This window comes from Malurus melanocephalus, unplaced genomic scaffold (assembly GCF_030028575.1).
Source record: "Malurus melanocephalus ecotype Western Australia unplaced genomic scaffold, MMel_1.1 scaffold_0, whole genome shotgun sequence".
Taxonomy (NCBI): domain Eukaryota; kingdom Metazoa; phylum Chordata; class Aves; order Passeriformes; family Maluridae; genus Malurus; species Malurus melanocephalus.
The window spans coordinates 1,798,212-1,814,060 of NW_026623232.1; the positions used below are offsets into that span (position 1 = coordinate 1,798,212).

At 35.8% G+C, this 15,849-nt stretch overlaps 1 protein-coding gene across 1 annotated transcript in view; it reads left to right on the forward strand.

Moving 5' to 3' along the window:
* The first annotated feature begins 1,057 nt into the window (after positions 1 to 1,057).
* Positions 1,058 to 15,849, forward strand: part of AKAP6 (A-kinase anchoring protein 6) — a 212,129-nt gene continuing 197,337 nt past the window's right edge. The window contains exon 1 of the mRNA XM_057363796.1: positions 1,058 to 1,405. Within this exon, the coding sequence (XP_057219779.1) occupies positions 1,082 to 1,405 (324 nt within the window). The 5' untranslated portion in view covers positions 1,058 to 1,081. The remainder of the gene's footprint in view (positions 1,406 to 15,849) is intronic.

Below are 15,849 nucleotides of genomic sequence, written 5' to 3' on the forward strand. Positions count from 1 at the left end.
AATTGTGTCTGGATGCTTCTTTGATACTCTCACTGCCTGCYGGCCTAGTCTCTGGATGCTGAGACTCCACCTGAAATACGTAGGAATGTAACTCACTAGTCTCAGTGTAGTTGATTTAATAGCAAAAGGCATTTTTTTTTCTGCAACCTTATAGCTTTGATGTTAAGTAAGTAAAGGAGTTCTGGGTTTGGGGGGTGGATTGTTTGTTTTGTGTGGATTTTTTTCTTTTTTTTTTTATGCATAGATTTTATGGCAGCCTTCTGTACTACATGTAACAAGACCATACAGAGGAAAAGGTACAAAGTAAAATGTTTCACTTATGTACTTTTTTCAGTGAATCTCATAAATGTATATTGATGACACAGCGTTTAGGCTTTCATAGAGCCACTTTGTAAAACGATATTTTAATTTTAGCTAAGTATTTTGACATTTGTATTTATCTCTATGTTTTGCTAGGTTCTTAATCTAAGAAACTACTAGAATTTCAAGTTCAAAATGAAAATCAGTAAATCAGCCAAGTATCCTCAATAGTTGCTTTAAGTGTACCTGCAAATTTTTTGTTGTACATAATCAATAGTTGAGTGGACAGTTGGGATAGTTAAATAAACCTTGAGATATTCTGTGTCTAGTCTTAAATTTCAGGCCAAGGAATATATTCCAACATGTACTAGTTTGTGAATACCAGTGTTGTATTAACTTGTGGAGTTCAGTAAAGTTCTGCTGATTTTGTCAATGTTCATGTATTCATGTTCCAATTGTAGAAAATCAGAATATGTTTTTCATCAATGTAAACTGTAATTTCCAAGGTGGTTTTCTATAATGCAGTATTTGATACTTTCCTTGTACAAATATCTGGTTTGTTCAAATCAACCAAGTTATTTTGGAAAAATCTACCTAGTCTTGAAATTCCAGTGTAGATTTKTAGGGTGAAGAATTTACTTAGAAGTACAACACGTCTCAGACGTTATCATTTACTCCTTGCCTTTGAATATTTTGTTGCTAAATTTGGCTGTTAAACAGCARTGCCTTTTCTTTTTATCTTTGCAGCTATTTTTGAAAGAAGTACCKTTTAGGCTTTCACATGTTAGCCATGGATGTAGCACTTTCTCCMATGAGAACACAAGAACTGGATCCGATGCCATCTGATGCCTCTCCCATGCTCATAAACATGACTCCCACGGTGGAGCAAGGTGGGGATGAGGATGTCATGAAGGAGCTCGACTCTGGGCAGCAGTATGAAAAGCCTCCTCCTCTACACACTGGGGCTGACTGGAAGATTGTTCTCCACCTGCCAGAAATCGAGACCTGGCTTCGCATGACGTCTGAAAGAGTCAGGGATCTCACCTACTCCGTCCAGCAGGACTCGGACAGCAAGCATGTGGATGTGCATCTGGTACAGCTGAAGGTATGATGAATCGTATAAACTTCTCTGTAAAGGTGTCTCATTCACCTCTGCTATTAGTAAAATAAACAAAAGGGCTTCTCCTAACTGCTGAAGCCTTGTCTGACACTTGTCTGACAGCCTGTGTTAAAAAGTAAAGAAATCCTTATAAGGGAGGTGATAGAAACCATTTAATCATCTGATTTTTTTCCTTGTTATTTGCTCATCACTTAATTCCACAGTCATAACCATATTCATGAACATGGTCTGACACCAAAAGAGGGTAATAAAACATTAGCAGTAACCCGACTGGAYATCTCACAAGCATCCAGAAATATTCCCCCTGATTTTAATGGGGTTCTGTACCTAAAAACTCCCAAATAAAATTCCAGTAAAATTCTTAGCATTCCAGTAAACAGGGCCACTCATTTGAAAACTAKGCAAGTTTCAGAGGTAGTAGAATTCACAGGTGATCTAGTTATGGAACAATTACATTGAAGTCTGAAATCAGATGGAATTACAAACAAAATTTTAAATACTAAAACRTTTTCTTCAGATCTTTTTTTCATATCAGAGTCTTGGTGAGAATTATGAAGTGRTGAGAGTTGAACAGTCAGAACCAGTAAAAAAAAAATTTTTTCCTCCTTTTTGCAGCAAGAAAATACATTAGCAAGACTGGAATTTGTCCCCCAAAAACATGTGTTTTGTTTAGGCTTTAACAGCAACAATCTCCTTCCAACCCAACAACTGAAGTTTCTTTAAACCATTATCTCTGCCTTGGTCCCAGATTTAATTTTTGTTATTAAATCTTTAAAGTTATTAAGGAAATTCATGGCAAGATTCAAATAATTAATGCCTGGAACCGTGTGTTCATTGGCATGGCCTGGTTTGCTGCAGCAGATGAAGCAGGCGTTTGAAGGCGGCAATCCCCAAAAATAGCACAAATGTTATCTCTTCTGACTGAGCTGTCTTCAGAGTTGCATTCTGAGGCCTGTTTATGTGAACGTAGTCTTCCTTCCTACTCAGTGCAATGGTATTTTATTTGTGTTTATTTTCGGACTGGAGCTGTAAGCCATTTTAAAATACAATACTGTACACTAACACTAACCAGAGGGATCATACTCAGTTCTAACCAGAGAGCTGATCTTGACGTTTTTATGGTCCCACCATTTTTCTAAAAAATTTAGGATAGGCATTRCCAACTTTGGATGAGCAAAAAAGGACAAAATCTGCTGTGTGCAGTAAGTTTTTAGCAGATATAAAGAGGTGTTTCTGCAGACAGRTGTGAGAAATCATGCTGGACTTGGTGTTATTCTGATCTGGAGTTGCTTGTGGCTGTATTAGCRCAGCGCTGAGCTGAAACTGAAGGTCTGTGGAATTTGTGGGTGGTGTTTGTGCACAGCTTTGGGCTGGTTCAGAGCAGCAGCAGAACTGGTTTGTGCCTGTGTACSTAATGAGAATATTCTGTACATATAGTTCCCCCTCATACATCCGCTAATATCTTTTATTTATAAATGGAAGTCAGTGAATGAATAACATTCCTCATGGTTTTTCTTCTTTTTAGAGGTTATTTGTGAAGTCACAGGAGTCAATGGGAGCTCATAAAATACCTTCCTAAGGGTTTTATTTATGTAAGCAAATGAAGTTTTGACAAACATATTAGGAATGCAAAACACCTGTAATGTTCTTACCTTTAAATCTCTATATAGACAAAAAGAAATTTGACTGAAAAAACAAGTGTGAAATTATTTTATATAGACTTTAGATATGTTTTGAATAGTTTATCCATTATATAATTAATGAAAACTGAGGAAAAACCAAACCAAAACAAAAAMCCCCAAACCAAACAAAAACTCCACTATAACTTAATAATTTGTTTTTTGTTTTCTTCTGTTCTCTGATAATTTTCCTGAAAGGCTGCTTCCAAATGATGTGTGTCCTTCTGGAACTGTTGTGCCCAGGCTTGACAGTGGGTTCAATGTTAAGCTTGACCCTTGCTGAGTAGACTGGAAAAGAGTGTTTCACATGTCTTTCAAACRACACATACCAGTTTAGTRTTTTCTTTTTTTTTTCAGAACAGCTAGAGATGGTTAATTCAAGTGCAGCCTGTAATTCACTGTAATTCCCAAACTCCTCTCCCACAATATGGTTTTTTTCACCTCTCTCTTACCCATTTTATCTGTGAAATTTTACATGTAGGGTTTTATCTTTGCCCATTATTAAATTGTTGTTYTTTTAACTCATTCCACAAGTATCTCCTCCAAGCACACTCATTGTGTCTGACAATTTAAGAAATCTTCTTTCTGCTCCTTTCTCCAAATCATAATGAGAAAAATGAATTATACAGACTCTGGATAAAAGTCTATGGCATAACTTTTCTGAATATAATTTTCAAAATGCAAATACAGCARTAAGACAATTATTAATTTTCTCATAGTTTGTTTTCCTCGGCCAGGAGACGTCTGATTCCATTTTCATGCAGCTTTATATTTGTTTTGGATGCTTAGAGTTGATATCCTTCCTCTGGCTGTCAGTTGGCTTATGATGATAAGACTGGTTTGAGGATCCAGGCCATAGCAGACTCTTTATATTATTCTTTGGAAAAACTGCCCAGAACACAGATGATCTCTCTCTTGTGAAAATTTTCTCAGTATCTCAGTTGCAGGTCTGTCTGTGCTTCTGCTCTTTTCTGCAATCAAGAGCATTGTTTCTTTTTTGTGGCTTGTTCCCTAGGGATTTYGGTGTTTGCCACCAGTCTCTTTTCATGCTACATGTCTTAGGGCTTTACTCRCCACCACTGATCCTTTGAAAATACTTGTTTGTCTCACTTTTGCAATGCCCTTTCTCAGAACTAGCCACATAGAACGCGTGGGAGGTTTTTCTTATATTGTCCCTTGGGAAATTTCCTGGAAAACTCAGCTTCACACGAGCGCTTCAAGATAGTTGGATGAACTGTAACTCTTCAGATTCCAGAATGTCCTATTTTCAACATTCATCTGGCATTGCTCTTAATTCAAGGTGTTCTGTGATACTTTTAYATCTCTCTAACACATTCAGAGTAGCTGCTACCAATTGCAAATATTGTAAAAGAGGTTAAAAAAATTATGTTTTTACCATAAGCAAATCTAGAAATGCTCTCTTTGTCCTTGTATTACTCAAACTTCTGAGATGCTTTAATGATCCCTTTAGATTTTTTTTTATTTTGAATAAATAGGTGCAAAGTTCCTTGTCAGGATTTATGGTACTCTGAGCTCAGAAATGCAGAATTTTAGGTAGTGAAATACTTCCACCGAACTGAGCAACAGAYGTGTTCTTGTGGTATTTAGACATCCACAAGCTAAATGGCAGCTGAGCAAGATGATGCAGGGCTGTGCTGTTGCYTGTCTTCTCTCCAAATATTAATTCTGCTCTGGGCATTGAAGTCTGTTAAAAACACATTCCTGAAGGCTCAATTTTAAGTTCCTGATGGAAAAAAAAATACTGTCCTATTTGCATATAACATTTCTCAGTAAACACATGAATGCATTGGTTTGCAGCTAGTTATATATTATTGTTAATGCATAAGCTTTTTTTTCAATGTTACAAATAATAAAAGTGTAATTGAGCCTGCCTAGGCTCTTACATGTTTTTAACTTCAAGTACCTGAGTCTTGCCAGTGACTGTATTSGTTTAGCAAAATTCAGAAAATCTGTTTCTCAACAGTAACCTTAGAAAAGCATTTAAACCTTAGAGTTTGTATCTAATTTTAAATTATGGGCTAGTGTAGTTGTAGACAATGCTGCAACTTCAAAATTAAATTTTATACCTTTAATATTTAGCTAATCTGTGTTGATAATTATATTTTTTTAAAAAATAGCAGGTTAACACAATCATTCATAAAAATTAGTTGGGTTTAAACTGTGTCATTGAAAGGATTAGAAAAAAGATTCCACCTCTCATGTTGGGTATTGTTCAATCTGTGCAGGTGCAATGAAGTTAAATTGATTTTATTTCTTCTGTAAAAATTAGGTAAACAAATCTTATTGATACGAGACTGCAAACCCACTGTCCTCTAATTGTGTGCTTGGGTGCCATAGGAAACATTGTATGAACACAGAAAGAGCATATATATTACACTGGAGATTCAGTTGCCTTCTAAAGAAAGCTGGATCAAATTAAAATAGAAGGCTGCTGGTTAGAATAAAATAAGAGGATAAAAGAATTGGGAGCTAATAAAAAGTAGAAAAAACCCACTAAACAATAAGAAATTCCTATATGTTTCTGAGTAGAGAAGTGAGCACTATTTGGTTAGTCTGCTGTTAGCTATGCATCAAGGGAATAAAAAATAGCTAAAAGCTGGAGAAGACTTAACAGGTAACTCCAGTGATAATGGAAGATGTGGCATGCATAATTTATCAGGCTAAATAAATAATTAATGGATGTTGCAGACAGCATTCTGGACTCTTTTAAACTTTGACTTTCTTTCTGAAGAGCCAGGAAAGGTGACCAATAAGAATTGTTGGAATTGCTGTTCTTGTGACAAAGGGATTTGAATATTCATTGGAGTGGCAGGAGATCAGCACTGGATCTTCCTTCTGGGCTTGGGCAAAACAGATATTTGAAAAAAAAATCAAATGTGTCTAAGCCCTCTCCTTAATGCAAGGGACCATATGAACAGCTCCTTTAATCAGCTTGAGTTTCTTCAAAGCAAACCAGTAATGACACACTGAGCAAATATTCTGCAACCTGTGACATTTCATCCAAGGATAGAGATGCATTCATTAGTTCTGATTGACGTATTTGGACGCAGAAGGGTGATGTGCAGTTCAGAGAGGTTGTAGATATGAGTACAGTAGCATCTGCAATGCTGTGGAAGTCTTAAGGTTGTCCTAAAATAGACATTTGAATTGTTCAGCAGTCAGGAGACTYGGAAGAAGAAAGGTGAATGTTTTCCTGTGATGAGGAAAAAGTGTGTCTTCTACCACTCTCAATTTCTTCTAGTTCTAAAATAAGAACTCTGCAAAATCTCACTTTCATTTTGATATTTAAACTTTTGAAATATATAGTCTAAAACTTTTGTTTTAGATGTCGGCAATACATGAATGCATGTAAGTGCACTTAGACCAAATACAATCATTATTTCTTCTCTCCTCACTCCATATTGCTCTTACATTAAAATATGTTAATACAGGCTTTAGAAAATGAGCTAATGTGCTCTACCTGTAGTCTCTGGAGAAATATGAAAGTAACTATCAGATTCCAGCACAGATGTTACCTATTGCAATCTCTRCTAGCCTACAGTCTAGTCTGACTCAAATACAAATGTTTCCTGGATACAATGAGGGAATGACATAAATAGTTTTCATTATGATGAAAAAAAATTTATGTCAAGTCATCGTGCAAATTAATTAACAAAAACATTTGATGAGAGAATATATTTTGTTGTTTAGTATTTGTGCATGTGATGAAAACACCACATACTGATGTCCAGTTTTCCTGAAAACCCTAAATTAATACTATTTCAATCATGTAAGATTTAGTATTGTCAGATTTTAAAATCAAAGGTCATTGATATTACATAATTATTTTTATTCAAAAGTAAGGATACTAATGGGAATTTTTTATTATTGTAGCTGTGACTTTGTTGCAAGATTTTTTTTTTTAATGAATATCTGTGCAGGTATGTATGCATAGGTAAACAAATGCATACATACAAAAAGAGTGCCACAGAAATCCTAGTGTTGATTTTTTTCTTGACTATTTGTGTGAGTCTATATGTTACAAGGTAGAATAATATTATGTATTATAACAGTCACCAATTTCTGATCTGCATTGTGAACTATTGTGTTTATAGGTGTTTCCTTACTTTGCATATTSCAGTAATCTTTGTGGATGTATTTCTTATTAGTCATTACATGGGCTGGGTTTGTTACTTCTKCAGTTTATAATTACATAGCATTTATAGGAGATATCCAAAAACTGTAATATGCATTAGGGAGCAGTTAGTCAGGCACAGAAAATGACACAAAATGTAAGGAATTTTTTAGTTTAATACATGATCTTTAAAATTTTCTGATAAGCTTTTATTATGGGAGAGTTGACAGAAGAAATTTCAGCTTATAYGATGATTACTGTCTGAATGCCAAAAACATAACATGAATGTTTTATTAATATAACAAAGTTGCATTTTAGTAAGAACAGGTTCTGAAAGTTGGTGATTTTAAAACAATCTTGGATATCTGCCTCTTGCATTACGTGAATTATTCCTCTGTGAATTGATACGATTCCTTCGTAAATCAGCAAAGCAAAAATGTTCTGTGTGTTTCCCTGTGGAGAAGGCCACGTCTGTATAGCTGCACTTGTATTTTAATTGAAATGCTGTATTTGTAGTACCCACCTTGTGACTGAGGAGTGTGAGGTGCCTTCTGGAGGGTTGAGGTGAAGTTTGTGTGGCCTTGTCTGAGCTTCTTGGGGCAGTCTGGGAACAGCATTGCACCCTGACCTTCTCTTAAGGATTGCTCKGGAGCTTGGCCTCACAGTTTGAATTTTACAAATACAGCTGGATGGCAAGCCTGGGCCAGAGCCTGGGTTCAAGCTGGTGTCTGACTGACATTGTAGGTGTAGTGATGTCATCTGCTTTAGAAAAGGTTATAAATAAAYGCAAAGGTCTTTTTTGATTTGTGTGTAAAGAAGCATTGGCAAGATTACATTCATCCATCCAAAAAATGTAACTTGAAAATTTTAGTATGTTCCATTTCTCTAGTGAAATTGTGCAGAATTATAGACTGATGAACAAGTTTTCTCTTTGAACAGACTTGAACCATTTAGAATGGACTATGCACAAACAGGGAGAAAAAGAGGAACTAATACCTGCCAGTTGCCCCCTGTAAATGATTCCCTGGAGAAAGACAGTAGTTTTCATGTAGTCAGTTATGATTCTATGCCTTGCATTTCAAAAGATGGAGCACTTCTGTTTTTGGAAGTGTTTCCATCTCTTTTTGGAAAACACATGTAATTCAAAAGGCATAAAGCAGCAGTGCATCACAACACTACTGCTACAGAATCACAGCACTCCAAAATTCTGACAGACCATTTTATAAGTTTTCAAAAAATATAAAATCCACTGAATGTAGTAGTACATTGCAATTTCCTTTTCCCACAGAGCAGTGTACTTACTTTTCAYAATCTGTGTTAGCTGAGGGAAGGTATCACATAAATGCCTGAACTACATTCTTTTATTCTTCTCAATTGGCTCTGGAGCTGTACATGCCCTTCACTGTGGTTCCATACTTCAAAAGGGACTTGAAACAAGCTTCAATACAGTCTCCTCTTTTGCTGTGGCCTTTCATATCTTTGTGTTGAGATGGATACATTTCCTTCTGGTAGCAAACAATGCAGATGTTCCRCAGGAGAGATAGCAAGTTTCTTCAGAATAGGTTATGTAGACCCAATCACAGACTATCTGCTCATGTATAAGGCAAGGATGATTTTATTTGTGCATTTCCAGTGTGATTGTGATCTGACAATATGAAATATCTTATTTTTATAACTGACATACATATATAGGCATATATATGAGTAAGTACATTTGTATGTATATGCTTGTACTATCATAACAAAACACAGTGCCACTACTACCTCAGCATTTGCACATGCACTTATTCCTCGTGCATTTCTGTTTTTTCTCAAAATTTTTTTCTGAATTTCCTGCCCTATAATATTAGAGCAACTATATTACCCCTCACTGGTARTGCACCATGTGTGTAAGACCTCTGTTTGGAGTTCACCTCATGCTTCACGGATATTGAAGGGTTACTTTGTGTCTGTGTGTCTGTTAGTACAGTGACCAAATAAAATCTTCTGACATGACTGGATATGGTTCCCTTTGGGAAAAAGAAATTCTAGTCAAGGAGCAATRTTATATTTTAAATGGTGCCAAGTGTCTACACTTTTGGATACGGTGAAGTACCTAAAAGACCCCACAGAATAAAGAAATAGAAATGCATTTTAAGACCATTAAGCTGAGCGGGATGAGCAAAGTGGTTTATACACCACATAATCAGCTTGCATGAAAGRTATGGCTGGCATCTGTTTCTACATCTCAGCACTGTCCAGCAGCAGAGCAGACAAAATCATCAAACGGAATTCTGCAGAATCATTAGCCAGCTGTGCTCTAAAATCATGGASCTGAGATAATAAACTGAGCATTCTTACTCTCTCTTGCACGGTTGTTTTGAGGAAGCAAGCAAGACTAGAATCCTAATTAATACAGGATTCTTAGGCAAYAAATGAAAGACTTATGATAAAATAAAGGGGAAAGGGATATTTCCAAGGATAATACAATGGGATTTGTCAGACATGGTACCACTAAAGCTAGTCTATGTTYCTTTGCTAAGGTCATCCCCACTTTGCTACTGTGCTATGTTATATAGGAGACAGCAAATCAGAATGAAAAGGCCACACTTCTAAGTTATTAAAGAGCTTGATTGTAAAATTACCAAGGTAAAATTCATGTTAGGTAGGTATCTTACAACCTTCTAGAAAAGACATTTTCCTCTGTTCAAAGGAATACACGTTGGTGCAGATTGGCTTGAGACTTTCATTTATTAGGTTGCAGATCGTATTCTAACTGTTGGCTGCTGGCACTATTTTCCAGCCTCTCCCCTCTGTTTTATTTTCCTTTCAGCTATTTTCATGTTCTCTCTCTCAAAGTTTTTGTCTTTCAAAACTCCCATCTGATTCMTGTCCTTTTTAATTTTCTTCTTCCTGTTTGTCCTTCACTGAAGCACATTGCCGAGTCATCTGCTGCCGTGCTGAATTGCTGCTGCAATTCAAAGAAAGCTCAATTGCTTTCCTACTTTACCTGGACYGATGCCACGTTCTGTGGAGGGCGCAGGAGCCTGACAGAGCTCATGTTTGAGAATACTTACAGCATTAAAAATGAGGGAGGGCAGTAGAGGACAGTACTGCTCTCTACACATGGGCTTTACTTCAGTGGAGAGCACTTACTAAAAAATCTGRCCTTGTGTAATTTCTATGACCATAGAAGAGAGAAACAAATCAATTTAAAGTGTTTAATACCTTTTCTAGTTTGCTCAGATCAATGAATGCATAGGTTATTAGGGTGCAGGTCTTGCTTTTGCTTCTGAGAGTTTTGAGTATGGTTGCGGTATGTTCCTGCAMCAATCCAGGTAGTCAGCAGCTGGCTGTGTGTTGGCACACAGTCCTGTATTATAGAATCTGACCTTGCTGATTTTATTGGAGGTTTTATTCTTAGTTTTGTTTGTTCCCTCATTAAAGATGASGATTCAGTTGTTATAATTGAATGAATAATGATTTTGTYGCCTTGATGATTGAATAATTTCTCYTTGAATAAGAAATACAWCTTTTAGCATTTAAAGAAAGGAAGTGAGTTAATTTTGGTAGTGAAATACTGCAAATGAGGAGTAACTCAGTAACTCTATAAATTAGAGATCTGCAAGAATTTCTAAGAATTCTGCATTAAACGGGAATTATTAATGAGGCCTTCTTTGAAGGCTCTAGGCAAGTGGACTTTCCTCTCTTGCAGTGCCAGTTGCAATTGGCAAATTACCCAGGGCATGGAAGCCTGCTTATCAGGGCCATCAGAACAGAAYTGATAATAATAACAACAGCAACAAWAATAATMATAAATTAAAARGAAAAACACAAAGACAAAATATTTGCATTTAGTAATATAAAGAAGGCAAAAAAATTAATGCACATTCAAGATACAGTTTTGCAAATGTACACATAGGCAACTTTACACTTCTGGGCATCCGTTGAACTATATGGAACTACAGCTATGTGGCATTTAATAACACATTTGAGTGACTCTTTAAYGTGTAAATAACTTATTTATAACTTTGTACTTACTTTAGTTCTGTATTGTATTTCTGTTAGAAAAACTACTTTCACAAGTTGCAAGTTTTGTGTCATATAGTACTGTAGGAAAATCTTTGCTATTTGTCTTTTTGGTTCACTGTATGAGATAAAGGAGGTAAATGATAAGCTGAAAAAGCTAATTGCATTTATTTCATGCATAATTAATTTTCTTTTTGTTCCTTATTTCTATTCTTACAGCGTTTGAGAGAAAACCACACAAAGCATAGTATCCTAGAAAGCTGAATTTATGTTAAAGCAAAGAAAAAAAACCAAACAAAAGAACATGAAAATCCAGAGACCCTGGGCAACAGTCTTCACTAAGATGTTTAGTAACTTCAGTATTAAAAAGCGCAGTGAAATTTCAGCTCCAGCGGACCGGGGAGGCAGCAGATTSTGCTGTGGCTGAGCTGCAGCACCATCTAGTGCTGCAGGAGCTGCCCAGCGCTGCCCGTGCCGCTTGGGAGGGAAAAAAGAAAAAGGGAAGGAGGGTAAAGGGWAAAGTTTGTTAATACATGCACTTTGGACCATTAACAACATTAGTTTGTAAGTTTTAAAAAATATTTATCTGAAAAAATGTCTTTAGTGATGTGTCACGTTTAGCATAGTTGCAAAATAAGGTGCTTGATCTTGTAATGGTAAAGCTGATCTAGAYCCCCCTTAGAGAAATGTGTGTGCATTTGTGTACATATATTTACAAATATTTACATTCGTGCTCCTTGAAACATTCAATGTCTACAGGGAATTTCTGCTATTTCTCTATGTGAGGAAAATACCAGCTTGGTAGTGCCAGTAACAGGAGACTGTTTAAATTAAAGGTGTCCCTGAAGACAGAGAGACCCACAACCCCAGATGTGTCTCCTTCTGCAGGTTTGAGTKGGTCACTGCATAAATGAATGTTTTGGTTGGTTTTGCCTACTGTTTTGAAGTKGTTTACACAGCACACCCAATGTGTACTTGACATATTGCAGACCATACAGACACAGTGTGGCTTGTACCATGTCTAAAACAAACTGGTAGCAAAATCAGCAGTAAAAGCAAATTATTGCAGTCCAACCCATCCATGAGACCTGCTCTTATCACTCCCTGACCCTTCCAGGCAGCCCCCAAGACAAGCTCTCTCTGTAACAGCAGGGTTCTTTYGCTCTTTTGCTTACAGTTCACAATTTACTTAAATCAAAATGAGCACTGATATTTTGCAGTGTTATTACAAAATCAGTTTTCTGGGAKAGGTACAGACATCAATTTAACAACATCCTGGAAACAGGAGTTACGCTGCATGATAAAATTTTAGCGTGAGAAWAGTCCTTTTGCATTAAGTAGGCTAATGGATTTTGTTTAACTTCCTTTGAGAAGTTTATGACCATCTAAATATATAATATCTAAATGTGTTTCTAAATAGGAACATGATAATCTCCTTTTATCCAAATGTACTTATCTTATCCTTCACTGAATCAACCAAAACAATCCAAAACAAAACCAGTGAAAAATATGTGAGATAGGCTGAATTTGGAGCAGCTGATTACTAGAGCTGGCATGTATCTTCGAAAGTATCTGTGCTCTGTCTTAAAAATCAGTGTGTGTGCTTTCCTTTTTCTTTCCTTCTATGAAATTCAGTAAGAATTATTCACACTTWGCACGTACAGCTGTGCACATCAAATGCTAATAAGAAGCAATGTGAAATATGCAACAAAATACTGTACTGATTTAGTGTATGGGATGAATAAGGGGCTTCCAGTCCACTGAAGCAGTGATAAGACCGAGATTTTGTAAGCTCTGTTTTCTTTCTGTTGCTTTGCAACAATAYGTGCATTCATTTAACTATGCAATAAAACTGTTTGGTCTTTTGCACAGTTTCATTTCACTGCAACTCACATGGACTGAAACAACAGCTGAATAACTTGATATGGAAAACTTATAGGTCATGAATACTGGATGTAACAGCTGTTCTCTTTAAAAARTTTGAATGATGTAATCCCATTGCTTAGAAATGTCTAGAATGTGAAAATCAGTTACTTGAAATAGGAGAAGAAAAACTGGTTTTAGCCAGCCTTTCATTTCCTGGGAAAGACCATGTTTAGAGTTTTTAATTACWAAATTGTTCAGATCAAAATTTAAACCGGTCATTTTTTAACTATTCTCTGCGAAATTTTAGAAATGCAATTTAGAAAAAAGTGTTCCTCTGCAGTAACCTTAATTATCTTTTAGTTTGTCAAGAGGATGTTGGAATGTTATAACAGRGAAGTCTGACTCCACTTAGAATCTTTGAATTGCAATATATATCTTTAAATATGTCAGCTCATACTTTGTAATGATAATTCATTGAGGATTTTTTAATAGGATACTAAGCTTGAACGGTGTGAATGAAATCTGCAGCTTCACCTGTTTTCGGTTCTGTTGTTTGCTAGAACAACAAGGGAGTCAACATGTGTGCACTCCAAGCAGGTCCATTTAATTCCTTGTTTTCTGAAAGAAAGGATTTGAAAGTGTAGGGAGGAACAGATTAAACTCTCAGTYTCTGCTGTATGCAAATGGAAGAAAGGCTACAGCAAAGGGGTACCTAATAGGTACGCAGCGAAAAAAGTGATTCTCAGTGCTACTCAGTTTAAATGACTGTAATGAAAATGCCAAAGGCAGCATTCACTGATGTTTCCTTTATCAAAAGGAGAGATTAATGTCTGCCACCTCTCTTTGCCTCACATAGATGCAGTTCTTCATGCAGTTTTTCTGAAGATATTAAATAAGTGCAAATACAGGAAATTGGACAAGCACTTGGGACAGATTTTTTTGTTAAACTTTAATTTTTAATTATGGAGATATACAGGCTGCAAAAACTGCTRTGTTAAAATTTTTCTACTTTACTTTCAATCTGTTTGCTATTTCTAGCTGAAATGTTTTTCTTTTTTGTTCCTAATGACTTGGYGGGGTGCTTGGGGAAAATTTTAGGAGGAGTAATAAAACTATCCATTAATTGAATCTTCATTAAGTTTGAATATTTCCACTCCTGTATGTAGACTTGGTTACCTGCAAGAGAATAAACCCATCTATTCYGGTCTTTTCAAATCCTCAAATTAAATTTTACCTTAAAAATTTTAGAAGAAGAAATGATCATGCATCCAACGCTTTTCTTGATACCCACCTTGAATTACTGTGCATAGGTCTTTGATGTACTCCATGCATAGCTACACTTGTGTGAATTAGGAAATACCAAGTAGAAAAGAGATCTGAATTTTGGTCTCTTATTGTCCTTGAGACTCTAAGAAATCTAATAGGCTGTGAAACACTTTCTTAGTCATACACATTTGAGTCATTATACAAATTTGGTATCATGGAAGGAAAGCCTATTTGGCTTTTGAGAAGCTTTTMCAGTCAAAATTTCTTTGAAAATTTTTCATTTAAATTAATAGTTTTGTTTTTTTTTTTCCCAGTGAAGATTCGTTTAACTGGAAAACTTGAAACTAGCTTAACGTGTCTTATCCAGGTCGGTTTGCCATACTCATAAAACATCAAGTTGGTTGCAAATAAGGACTGCATTTTTAGTCTGTTATATAAACAACATTGAGTTCATAATACAAATTATGTAGGCTGTCTGGTTGGTAAAAGTTAGCTCAAGGGAAAAAGCATAGGAATTAAACCTCACACAAAAGTATGTAATTGAAAAAAATTACAGTGATGTTACAAGTTTGAAACTAGAAGCCTTTCATATAATTTCTAAATTTCAAACTTTTCCCCCTAAAATAACTGCCAAACTCCTCACTCTTAGCAAACAGTAATAAAATAATAATAATAATAATAATAATAATAATAATAATAATAATAATAATAATAATAATAATAATATGGTAGTAGTAGTAATAAAAATAACCCCTCCACTCAGTAATTCTATTTGGATATATAAATCAACATGAGTGATGAAATTCATCATGGGTGTCACTTCATGGAGAGTTTGCATTTCAGCTAACTCTTCCAAATGTATTTGTATTAGAGGGAAAACACGACTCATTCATTAATTCTGCCCTCAGATGTTTTCCTTATGGTTGTCTTTCTTTCACATCTCCAGAATAACTTGCTGAAAATGTGCCCCATTTTGCAGAGCTAGCAATAAAGAGCTTTCAAAATACTTAYGATGAAACCATCCAGATCTGCTGAATTGTCCTCCTATTATGCAGAATTTCATTATTAAAGTCATCTCATGCATATTWTTCTGCTTATATTTATTTCACATGGGTTTTTGATGATCTTTATGGTTTCCCTAATTAAGGTGGTAGTCCATTTCCAGTTCATCAGTAGACCACATGCCTTTGTCACCCAGTTTGACCCTTCTACTGCTCTCTCCTGGAACAGGGAGTGCGATTGGTGAGTAAAACTCCAGCTGGTAATGCAGCAGCWTTCTGAGATATGTTTCTTGGAGTTACCTGATATTCCAAGAAAATGGATTTCCTGTTATTAGGCAGGTATGAATCAAGTTTCAAAGAGAGAGCTGAGGCACCGATCCTCAGTTATTCTTTCTCAGTATTTTACAAGTTAAAGCCCAAACCASAGGAAACTCTTGTACAATCATAGCACCTCAATGTATCATGCCACTGTTG